Source organism: Augochlora pura, chromosome 3 (genome assembly GCF_028453695.1).
Source record: "Augochlora pura isolate Apur16 chromosome 3, APUR_v2.2.1, whole genome shotgun sequence".
Classification (NCBI taxonomy): Eukaryota; Metazoa; Arthropoda; class Insecta; order Hymenoptera; family Halictidae; genus Augochlora; species Augochlora pura.
Window position 1 is genome coordinate 5,979,227 of NC_135774.1, and position 12,675 is coordinate 5,991,901.

The 12,675-nt window shown below is 35.5% G+C and overlaps 2 protein-coding genes across 3 annotated transcripts; both read left to right on the forward strand.

The window, feature by feature from the left end:
* The first annotated feature begins 251 nt into the window (after positions 1-251).
* LOC144478892 (PI-PLC X domain-containing protein 1) lies at positions 252-7,494 on the forward strand. 2 transcript variants are annotated; one of them, XM_078197246.1, is made up of 7 exons: positions 252-609; positions 1,278-1,402; positions 2,052-2,225; positions 3,344-3,575; positions 4,359-4,709; positions 5,739-5,926; positions 6,645-7,494. In XM_078197246.1, the coding sequence occupies exons 2-7, from the start codon at positions 1,354-1,356 to the stop codon at positions 7,004-7,006; spliced, it is 1,356 nt and encodes a 451-aa protein (XP_078053372.1). In that variant the 5' UTR covers positions 252-609; positions 1,278-1,353; the 3' UTR covers positions 7,007-7,494. The 2 variants fall into 2 exon arrangements, with proteins under 2 accessions (XP_078053372.1, XP_078053373.1); XM_078197247.1 differs by having other exon boundaries at positions 1,281-1,402.
* A 2,000-nt stretch (positions 7,495-9,494) lies between these two features.
* On the forward strand, positions 9,495-12,470 carry LOC144467875 (uncharacterized). The gene is made up of 2 exons (XM_078176860.1): positions 9,495-9,862; positions 10,344-12,470. The coding sequence occupies exons 1-2, from the start codon at positions 9,737-9,739 to the stop codon at positions 10,701-10,703; spliced, it is 486 nt and encodes a 161-aa protein (XP_078032986.1). The 5' UTR covers positions 9,495-9,736; the 3' UTR covers positions 10,704-12,470.
* Positions 12,471-12,675: the final 205 nt, after the last annotated feature.

A 12,675-nucleotide genomic window follows, 5' to 3' on the forward strand; every position in this document is an offset into this window, starting at 1 on the left:
CTCAAAATCAGGCTGGGAACCGTCTGCGAGTCACTATCAGCACACCCTGTATGATCGAACGCAGGAAATAGTGTTTAATGGGTGACGGGTCAAGCCGGGTCTGACCCCCGGTGGTCGAACGCCGGACGGAGAAAAACGCGCGCAGTTCGGCGCGAGGGGAACGGGCTTTGGTATGGTCCCCATCGAGCAATTGACGTGTCCGAGGAAGTGATGGAAGGATGATGGCGTGCTCGGACGGGTTCTATATTAGGTTCTATATTAGACCGGGCCGGCCGCGCGTCGTTCGGCTGTCCATCGCTCAGTCGGTGGCTCAGCCAGGATCGATCCCCGTTCGCTCGCCGCGAGTATCGTCGTCGCCGACGTGCTTCCAACCGATTCGTGCCATGTCCTCCGGACGCCGATCGAGCCACTGAGAGAGACTCCGGTCAGAAGCGGTGACCAAGTGGATCTGAATGCGCCTTCGGCCGGCCGCGATCCGGATCCAGGACGCGAACCACTCAGGGCGAAAGGCGAGAGCAAGCGACTCGCCGCGAAATCGCGCGAGTGGACACGTCCAGCCGCCGGAAACCGGGGACGATTTTCGGAGCGGATGAAGTGAACTTGCACAAAGTTTGTAGATACGAGACTTTTTTTCTTATTTATTTATGTTAGGTTTTTTTATATTGTTGTATTTAAATTGTTGGAGGAATTAAGGTGGTTGAAGGACATCGAGAAAATGTTTCATTTTTAATTAGGATGACTAATGCAAAAGGTGTTGAGAATAAATAAATGAGTATAATTATGAATCAGTATGCAGTATATATCAGTATATAATAAATTCTAGTCGTTCTTTTATCCAGTAACGTAATATAAACCATATAATAATGAGTAATATAATAATATAATAACATAAATATAGAATCATTTGCAGTCTCGTCGTAACGACGTCTTAAATTTGATGTTATTTTAACGTGTGAGGTAAGATGTTTTGGAGGTCTTTGAGATGTCTTGGACAACTTTAAAATGTCTTGGATGTCATTGAGATGTGTTGGACGTCTGTCAGATGTTTTTGAGATGTTATGGACGTCTTTAAGACGTCTTGCTTCGGACATTTAAAGATAAATAAAGACGTTCTTTAGATTTGATACATCTTTAAGACGTATATCCTACGAACATCGTAGAAACATTTTAGAAACGTCCGGTGTCACAAATTAAAACGTCTGTAAACTGTTTTTGAGAACTTTCAGCACGTTTTTGCTTTGCTTATCTTTAACGTAGAAAATTATTATTTACAAAAGCAGGTGTACGCTGATTTGTGACCTCGGATACTGGAGACCAGTCTAAAGAAGAACTATCAGGTAACATTCTCCGAAGATGTTGAGGCCAACGACGCTGTTATTACTTTACCTATTCTGTGACATCGGTGAGCGTCTTTTTCCTTGGCTTACTTGATGTTAACCATAATTTTCTAACTATTACAGAATTTTTTAATTTTTTTACCATGTTTTTATTAATATGTTAGATTTGAAATTGCACTGAAACATGGATTAAAACATCAGTATATTTAGTGGATTACAATATTCAATATTTAATATACAATATTCTATGTAGATTACAATATTTAATATTCAATGTCTATATTCAATATTCCATGTCAATATTCTAAGAAGATTATAATATTGAATATTCAATATCAATATTTAGAATAGATTACAATATTCAATATCAAATATCAGTATTCTTAGTTTAGTTTAGCATAGTTTACTATATTCAATATTTAATATCAACATTCCAAAAGCTTACAATATTGAATATCCGATATAAATGTTCTGAGTAGATTGTAATATTTAATATTCAATATTCACTATAAAGAATATAATTATATATAAAATATAACGATAAATATAATTACATATATAGTTATACATATATAACATAATACATTAATAAAAACCATGAACATCATTAAACAAGTACCATTCGAACACCGGAACGATGCTGTAACGTTTCGCCAAATGACGCCATTGTCCCTGCAAAGTTTTCATCGACGATTGCGACGACTATGATTCCAGCATTGGCGGCGCAATGCGGGAAAGTATGGCTGACAGTCTCCTCGTTGTGGAGGCCGATTGCGGCTAGCGACAAGGTGGTGGACGCGGAGCTGGAAGTGAATTGGGACCTCGATTGTCCGTCGAGTACAGGATACCCAGATACCATCAAGGTGTTCACTGCTGACCCAGCACATAGTAATAAGTTTTGTTTGCTTCTCTTGATCGTCGCGTGTCAATTTTCACCGCGCGGACTTTCAAATTCGCAACAGAGAAACTCAGTACAATTTTGGCAACGTCGTTAAGAAGTCTTAAAGTGACGTTTAGGCCTAAAATAAGCGCTTAGATCGAAAATGGACGTAAAACGGACGTACAGACTTAAAATGGACGTAACATGGATGCACAGATCTAAAGTTGACGTAAAATGGACGTACAGACTTAAAATGGACGGCCAGAACTGAAGTGGGCGTAAAAATGGACGATCAGAGCTAAAATGGACGTAAAATGGACGCTCTGACCTAAGATGTGTACGTACAATGGATATAAAAAGGACGTTGAGACTTTAAATGGACGTAAAAAGGATGTTGAAACCTAAAATGGACGTTCAAGTCTATATGGTCGTAAAACGGTCCTAGAATTGACGTATTTAAGACAATCAGTGGTTGTTGGGTAACTTTCGGCAATTAATATAATATGAAATAAAATAGTATACTATATATACTAGACATGATATATATGTACGTACATATTGTTATCATATAATATATTATATATTATATCTTATCATGTAATGTATAATAAATAATATGGTAACTGTATAAAATAAAAATTGTAGAGTAAATATTCATATATATATATATATATATATATATATATATATATATATATATAATAATAATAATCATAAAATACATATATACATTTATATACGTACACATAGTTACCATATAACAAATAACACACTATAATATGTATGTATATACCACAGTACACCAATAGAGTATACCAAAACCACGTATGCAATACCAAAAACCCCGAAAATAGTATAAAAGTCCGACCGTATATAAATCCGTAATTTCGTCGAATTTACGATGAACGTTTCCCGCGATTTATCCGCGGGATTTCAGAAAAAGACGTGCAACCGAATATCCGCGCGTCAGCTATCAATTCGTCCTCTTGGCCACCATTTTCCTCGAATTCACGTCTCGGGAATTTTTCTCCAGAATTTTCCGCAACTCAGGAACGAACTTTAGGGCACGATCGCGCCGCGATCGCTCGATACGGGTCGACGCAAACCATCGACCTTCTGCTTGCAGATAAAACGATCAAGCCGAAGTTGACTTTGACTTCCCTGCAATACCCCCAAGGCTATTATCGAACCAACATCACGGTCGGCCGACCGCCCCTTCCCGGTGGATGGGACACCAAAGATGGCGCGACGCTCCCCGGCCCACATTGCTTGAAATACCACGCAGCCCTTTACAAAGGGGGCTCCTTCCTCACCAGCTCGTGCCTACAGATATGGCCGACGTGGATGTACGATTTAAGGTAGAATGCTTCCGAATTTGTTGATTTTTCTGTCGGTGATTTAGTTGAAATTTATTGGTGATTTTCTTTTTGTGAAAAGACATTTTCTGACGAAGGGCGATTATTGATATGTTTAGTTGAAATTTTTAGAGTGGAAGAGAAATATTTTGGGATATTGGATTTTTGTATTACTTATTGTTATTTGTTTATTACTTATTTTGGTTTTATATATATACATATGTATATATATTATATTATTATTATATATTTATAATATTATTTATAATATTACGGTATACACAGTATATTATAAATCATAGCATATTAAAGTATTATAGAGTATACACACAATATATCATAAATCATAGTATATGAGAGTATACGTAATATACAAATAATTATAATGCACATAGTATATTTAATTATAGGCCAGTAAATTTATAATATAGTATAAACAGTGTATTATTGTGTATTATAGTATATACAGACTATATCATAAAACATAGTATATTAAAATACACTATAATTACCATACATTACACACATAACACAAACACACACACACACACACAATCACAATAAACATAATATATTATAAACCAACAAACTAATTATAAATCACTACATTCACCAAAATGAAAACTATTCAATTTAATGCTACATAAACTTGTATTATTAATTTCACATATATAAATGTCTCCAGAAATGTTCTTATTTCAACACTAATATAATTTTTCATCTGATATATATATATATATATTTGTTTCGCCCCCTCCCGAATCCCCTATCACCTTTCTCTGCTAGGAGGCAACTAGGAAGACTGCCAATAGGAAGCCTAATGATTCCCGGCACTCATAATTCAGGATGCTACAAGCACGGCGATCTAACGCGAAGGGACGCCTTTCAACGATACTTGTTAACGCAAGATCGCGACGTGTGGACGCAATTAGTGCATGGCATAAGGTACCTGGACATCAGGGTGGGTTATTATCCGGCGATCCCGAACGGCACCGCCATCGAGGAAGGTAATCACATAAGCAGATTCTGGATCAATCACGACGTGATTCGGATCACTCCTTTGTCCGCCATCATCAGGGATGTGAGAAACTTTTTGAACGTCGCCAGGGGCGAGGTTGTGATTATGGACTTTCACAGGTATGTTAACTAACAAAACTGTGTAATTGATGTAGGTATTGATTATGGTTAGTCACTATACACTAAACATAATCATTACCTACACCAATTATACATTTTTGTTACTTTTTGTGTGTGTAATAATATTACATATATAATATTAGTAATATTGTAATATATTAATCATTGTATATACACTATTATATACTAATTATAATATCAATTTATATACCATCCATGTTATTATACACTAGTTACAATTTTACTTTATATACAAGCTATAATATATATTTATAAACTAACATTCTATATAATAACCAATAAGACATCAACATACATAATTAACCAGGACAATACATCACTAAAAGCTTAACAAATCAATCATCGCATCAACTAATTTACACAACGTGTCCTAAAAGTCACTCACAGTAATTCCTTTCGTCATTTACAGCAACTTTTTCCTTTGCAACAACTTTCCCCGATTCCTCATTTACAAATTATCAACAAAAAACACTGACCAATAAGAGACACTCTCTCTCATCACTAGATAGCCGAGCCAACGAGTGCGCGGAGCCCAGTTACACTCATTGGCTCGGCCATTTTGCGTCTGTTGATCCGCCAGCCGAGTTCACCTCTCATTGGCTACAGTTTTTTCTCAATATCTTGTTAACTACGAATCGTAAAAAATTTTCGCAAATGAAAACGTTATTCCAAATCTCTTCTGGAACCCAATGAGCAACTTCCTAAACATCCTGTACAACTTACATAAATAAATCACAAAGTCGATCTCATTAAATCGCTCTAAAAATTTGTTAGAAAATATCGAATTTTATTCAAGCTATTTATCAACAATTAATTAACCTAATTTAATGAACTATAGGATGAGCTTTTATTCGAGCATCGCGTAACGGTAAAATCGTCGATATTACCCCACGACGAGATAATAAACATGATTTTAAATCGACGCGAGCGTAATCGGATATGATTGTAATCGCTGCGAGCTGATTTAATCTAATGATGCGATTCAATGTCGGCTGATTTTGCACGCAGATTTCCGGTAGGATTCCAGGACAGATCGAACAGGCATCACCGATTGGCCACGATACTCCGCCGTGAATTCGGAGCTCTGATTCTGAAGCCTGATAGGGGGGTCGAAGGTCTCGGGCCGACCTTGAACGACATATGGACCGGAGGGAAGCGCTTGATTATTTGTTACGGCGACAAGCACATCGTGAACGGTAAATTGATTAGCTGTTACTATTCAATTGAATCATCGCGCGGCTATTCAATCCGCCGATAGGTGTTATATGGACGATGATATACTACTTTTAGCAAGCCTGATGAGTATAATGGGGCGAGGTGAAGTTAATAGTTCGTTAATGGGGATTTACTGGGATGGGATTTTTTGTGTTCAGAAGTTTGTGTTTTAATGTTGTTTTATTTGTTGTGAATCGATATTGGTATTGGGGTATGTTGTATTATGCAATATGTTATATATTTGTTATTATACTGTGTAACATATTATATATTACAATGTCATAAATATTAGTATATTATATTAATATAGTATATTCTGTATTATTATATTCTGTGATACGTTATATACTATATTATTATAGTGTAAAATATATTATATGTTACATTATAATAAATATTACTATATACTATAATATAATATTTCATGTATTACATTACAATCAATGTTAATATATGGATAGAAAACACTATATTATATAAGGATATTTATAAAAGAATCATTCCCATAATTAATGGTAAAATAACTCGACGATTTTTTTTATATGTCTGAATTTCTCTAATAATTTCAATTCCATCTTCTAATCTAATTTCTATTTGATTGTCACGAATCTATTTAATTGTACTTTTTGTCACGATTCTATTTAATTCCGCCAATTCCATCTACTTCTATATAATTCCCACAATCTCATATTGCAACAGAGTACGATTGGTTATGGCCGACAATGTCCCAAGCCTGGGGTAACCAGCAAACGGTGGAGGGTCTGTTCAAGTACCTGGACGAAGTGATCATGGGTCCTAAAAGGTTCCGGAACAGTCAGAACCCTTTATGGGCCGTGATGGCAGAATTGACGCCGGACCCCCTCGATATAATTTTCAACTTATCCGGAGGGCTGCGGCAAATGGCCGACTCCGTGAACAGGAACCTAACGTTCAAGTTCCAAGAGGAATGGTGGAAAGAGACGAATGTCGTGGCCACCGATTTCTTCCTCGGGAACAATCTCATCGACGTCTCGATTCAGGCTAACATCAAGAAGAGCAACATCGCCCAATGGCGTTTGTAACAAACGACTATATCCCGCGACAATGTAATTTTAATTAGATACCGCTTCGTCGATAAGTACGGGAGGGGTTGTCGAGGTCATTTGAACCATCAGCTGATCTTCTAAAGTCCTTTGGCGAAGTTGGAATTATTTTCTAACGAATTGCTAAACTGTCTAGTCTCCTGTCAATTTTAATCGCAACTTTCCAAATTGTTGAAACTATTTTCGCGTAGTTAATACATTTTTCTAGACGGAAAAAGGGTAGTTTTAATTATCGATTAGTATTCAGGGGCGATGATTTCCTTCAAACGAACCGTCGAATTCGAAACGTTACGTTTCGCGGACGTTGCCATTAATTCGTCGTGCTTTTGAGGTTATGTAAATTAGGGTAACTGATATAAAAGGCCAATCAGAAGCAAGAATAACGATATACGAATAAAAAGAACCAATAAATTGGAGTATAAATACTCGAAAAGAAAGGACTTCTATTGTTATTGCCTTTTATCAATTTCCTTCGTTTTCAGGCACGCCTTTATTATTAAATATAATTATCAAATATTTTTATACATTTAATATAATTACCAAATGCTTTCATATATATTTAATGATCAGCCAATGCTTTTATAGATTTAATATAGTAATTTAATAATTATCCTATATTTAATGCAAGTTATTGTTTCTACGTTTTACACTCTCGTGATTTATTTTTGAGAAAAAGATTGTTATGGCGCCGTAGGATTTTATGGCGTCAGCTGACTCTCGCTCGGAGTGCGGAATCACGTACGCGTGACAGCGGCCGTTAAAGTGTTTTATGTTTGTAATTTTTAGTTAATGTTGCTTTTTCGTACGTATAAAAATTGGGTAGCGCAATAATAGTTAGACTACGGTGGTACGATGTGTTGTTTATTATACTGTTGGGTTTATGGGAAATTATTTATAATCTCGTCTTGGAGAATCTTGTGAACATATACAACGTGGACACATTTAACTAATAAAAATAGCACTAATAACTTCTAGTAGAAAAAGTGAAGTGTTCTGATATTAAAAATTAATTTCATATAGTATAACATAAAATAATGGAATGAATTTGATATTTACTCTTCTTATTGGAAAATAATTATGCATAAAATATATTATTTTATTATTAAAATTATTTTATTATTATATTATAATTTTCATATGTTGAAGAGCAATACGTAGATCGCAACGCCATCTATTGGATTGTCACCACCGTAGATCTTAGCCCCATCCCATAACAGACTCTCTTTGGGGGACCACCTTTTGTTTTATCTCAGTTCGTTTGTAACTACGTTGATGATCGTATGATTAAACGTAACCTCGAATAATTCATACACGTATTTTATTCACGCGCCCTGCACTCGTTCTCGCTAAAAACATATTCTATTGTTACGATGGAAGCTGCTGATTGTGGAGATCGAGAGAAGTTGGCCGTCAGATCCATATTGTGGTATCCGGCCAAAGAGGTTGTTTAACAAGAAAAAAGATGAGAGATTCTCTCGAGCCGTTGAAGCGAGAACGCAAATCAAAATAATACTCCCAGACATAGACTATTGTACAGATATTCTTAATAAGAGCTGTGGATTGTGTTAAGTGTTAATAAGGTTATTAAAGTTATTAAACAATGTGTTCACCGGCGAGGCGAGGCCGAAACCTTCGCAACAATATTATTTATATTATATATTGTTTGTAAAAGAATTTGTTGATTCTCTAAATATCTAAATTTGATCTAATATCTAATTTAAACTTCATTTCGGTTATTTCTTGATCATCTGAATTTTTCTAATAATTTAAATAATTGAAGAAGATGAACAAATTATTTATACATTATATTATTTTATTATGTTATTGCTTACTTACTTTTAACGTCCGAAATAAGACGTCTCGTACACATCCATTTCAAGGCGGTAGACGTTCACACCTAAAATATATAATATATAATGGTAATAATAACATAATAATACATAATGATTATATAATATAATACATAATAGTACTAGAATAATTGTGAAACTAATGCCTTAAAGACGGTTTAAAGACATTCTAAAGCAAAAGTCTTAAAGGTGGCTCAAATGTATCCTAAAGCAAACGTCTTAAAGACTGCTGAAGGACGACTTAAAAATGTCCGAACACAGACATCCGATAACAAACGTCTTAAAGACGGATTAAGGGCGTCCTACACAGACGTCCAATAACTGACGTTCGTGAATAAAAAACTGACGTTCGATAACAAACGTCTTAAATTCGGCTTGAAGACATCCTACAACAGGCATCCGATAACAAACGTCTTAAAGTCGGCTTAAAGACAGCTTAAGGAATAAAACAAACGGTCGAACATTTTGACAAGGTGCTCCGCCATGGCGGCGCTTGTTTCGTGCGGCACGTCGATTTGACTTCCAAATGGGGACCCGTCGCCGTCGGATCACGTTCTGGACACCGGTTCTTCCAGGTAGTCAGTCGACGACAGCCACCGGCGTCGAATCGATGCGACGGGAATTCAAACGCGTGCCATACGCGCTGTTCTCTCGACGGCGACTTTTCACCGCGCCCCTAACAAAAACCCCTAACTGACACACTCGATGCTCCGCCGCCTATTACGCGACTGTTCACGCTCTATCGGGACATTGACGAATGCCTGAACGAGGAATAATGCCCTGTCGATGCTAAGAGAGGGAGACAAGGAGATCGCTTCTCGCGTTTTTCTCTTCAAGCCGGCGGAATTCCGAGAGAAAGATGGAGCAACGTTTTCCAGACGACGCGAGCAAGCTGTGGGCTGCTTACGCGTGGTGGTCCTGCGTGCTTGTTTTGAAAATGAACTGCTTGTCCTGGGTCACTGGTAGGATCCGAGTAAACAGACAGGTGAGGCTTCTTTGTTTGTTTGTTTCGTGGTTTTTTTTCTGGTGTTTTTTGACCGAGATAAATTAGTATAGAACAGTATAAGAAATTATTGAATACGATATATTGGATATATTATTGAATAGTGGTGTGTTGTTATTGTTGTTGGGATAATGTCTTATGATTTATTTGGTTCGTGATAGTTATATATTATGGTGATTGTATTATACTGTGTGTTATTATATGGTAATTGTAATAGATTGTAATAATAATGACATAATATATTATAATTTATTAAATTTATGGTAACTATATGTTATAATAATTAGATTGTACTGTATATTCTATAGTCTATATAATAATTATATTATATAAAGACATCCGATAATAGAATTCTTAAAGACGGTTTAAAGTCGTCTAAAAATACCTTAAAAACGTTCCATAACATTCCAACGCCCTAAAAATCCCGGTTAATCAAATCGCTTAATTCGTTCCGAATTTCCAGGTAATTCACAGCGAGGAGGATCGGATGTGGATGAAAGGACCTAATATTATTTTATGTCCGACCGGAGGCGGCCATAAAGACGTGGACCGCATCCGGAGCGCCCATCGACACGATCTAGGCGCAGCGCTCCTTTATCTGCTAATTACACCGATATGGTTGTGCACGTCGCCCCCGTATCCTATCGCCAGAACGATTCTTCCCTGTTTCGCGATAGCTAGCATACTGTACACCATCGCGCATATGGAGATTGGGAGTCCCCACCGTTATTGCAAAACAATACTCGCCGCGGTTGAACTTTGCATTCTGATCTCCATGTTCGCTACGATTCTGGTGGTATGGTGCGCGGACGCGCCGCGATAATTTCTACGGAGGTAGCATAGATTTCTTTGGCGAAGCTACCGTTATATTAATTATGGAATATTAAATATCGTATATAGAATATCTATTCCTGAATCTTGGATCTTGAATCTTGAATTTTAACTATTAAATAATATTCAATTTTGGATATTGAATATTGAATGTTGAATATTGGACCTTTAGTGTCGATTGTTGAACATTAATATATCAAATATAGTATATTGAATATCATACATTGAATATTGAGACTTGGATTTCGAATCTAGAATCTTGAATATTAAATATCCAAGTTTCAATATTTCAAGTATTCAATATTGGATATTGATTATTGAATATTAAATACCATATATTGAGTATTGATACTTGAATTTTGTTTCGTGATAGTCAGTATACTGTACGTCATGACGTACCCTGAGATCGGGAGTTGCTACCGTTAATTGCAAAACAAAACTCGCTGCGGTTGAACCTTGCATCCTGGACTACATGTCCGCCGTGATTCTGGTGGTATGGTGCGCGAATGCGCTGCGATAATTTCTACGGAGGCAGCATGGATTTCTTATGCGAGGCTACCGTTACGTAATCGTGGCCGTTTGATATGATAAGCGAGGTCAATGTAACACGTACACCGCGCACGGAATTACAATGAATGGAAGTTAATGCTGCGCCGAGAATGCAGATCCGAGCTACGAATATTCGACGACGAATTAATGGGGTGCATGCTGTTATCTGGATAAGGAGATGGGGTTGTTTGGTGTTTATTTTAATGTCAACGATTTGTTAAAAAGCTTAGTGTTTTTTTGTTTTAAGGAAAATTATAGGAATAAGGTAATATTTTCTAATGGGTATTACAGAATAATTAAATAGTTTCTATGGAGAACTATGTCAGTGATTAAATGCTTTGTAAGAAGAATTATACAAATAATTATATAAGTAATTACAGTTAGAATTGTAGAAGTAGATAAATGCTTTCTAATAAGAACTACATAATGATTAAGACATTAATAAACATAATATGTTTTACAATCAGAATTATACGAGCAATTAAATACTTTGTAATGATTATTATACAAATAATTATACAACGAATTAGAATAAAAATTATACGGGTAATTAAATTTTTTCTGATAAGAATTATAAAATAATTAAGATAATAATAGAAATAATATGTTTTACAATAAGAATGGCACAAGTAATTAAATGTTTTCTAATGATAGTTATATGTATATAAATTTGATTATACTAAATTAAATACTTTCAAATGAGAATTAAACAATAATTAAGTGCCTTCTAATAAGATTTATAAAATAATTAAGATAGTAATAAAAATGATATATTTTACAATAAGGAATGTACGAGTGATTTTATTTAACTACTTTACAATGAGAATTGTAGGAACGGATGTAGCAAAACAAACATGCACCTATATAATTTTTTGCGCAAAGGAGAAGTATGGGTCAGATGAATAAATACTTCCTCGTGTATCTAAAAAAAATGACATTATAACTGGGAACTGTATGCCAGCGTCGATGGTATAAATCTGCATAATATATTCAATTTCGTAGAATTTTATCGCATCGGTGTAATGTGACCAACAGCTGCAAAATCAGCATACTATCGCCGCTATATTAATGATACTAATACTTCACTTCTAACTTCACTGCCATTTATTACAATCTTGTTAATCCTAGAGATCATTTACAAGAAAAGAAATACTTACTATCAGTATGGAAACACATTGTTAAAGGAGTCGAGGTTACAATAAAGATACTATTAGACAACATCTACTTCTTTCTACTTATTGCGATTGTTATTTTCACATGCTTGACTGATTGCAACGTCGTGTTTTTATCGGAGTTCTTTTGTTTAATAAAAGATAAAATTTCTTCGACTTTCTGATTTATTAATTACTCGATAACAAAAAGCTGTTAGTAAAAATATTATTATTAAACTATTTATAAATAACTTTAGCGACGAT

What these genes read in the sequence shown, in the direction of transcription:
- LOC144478892 (XM_078197246.1), top strand. Translation starts at nt 1,354, where the DNA reads ATGTTGAGGCCAACGACGCTGTTATTACTTTACCTATTCTGTGACATC. An exon ending in TTACCTATTCTGTGACATCG is followed by an intron (nt 1,403 to 2,051) that starts GTGAGCGTCTTT and finishes CTATGATTCCAG; the next exon opens with CATTGGCGGCGCAATGCGGG. An exon ending in CACTGCTGACCCAGCACATA is followed by an intron (nt 2,226 to 3,343) that starts GTAATAAGTTTT and finishes TTCTGCTTGCAG; the next exon opens with ATAAAACGATCAAGCCGAAG.
- LOC144467875 (XM_078176860.1), top strand. Translation starts at nt 9,737, where the DNA reads ATGGAGCAACGTTTTCCAGACGACGCGAGCAAGCTGTGGGCTGCTTAC. An exon ending in GGATCCGAGTAAACAGACAG is followed by an intron (nt 9,863 to 10,343) that starts GTGAGGCTTCTT and finishes CCGAATTTCCAG; the next exon opens with GTAATTCACAGCGAGGAGGA.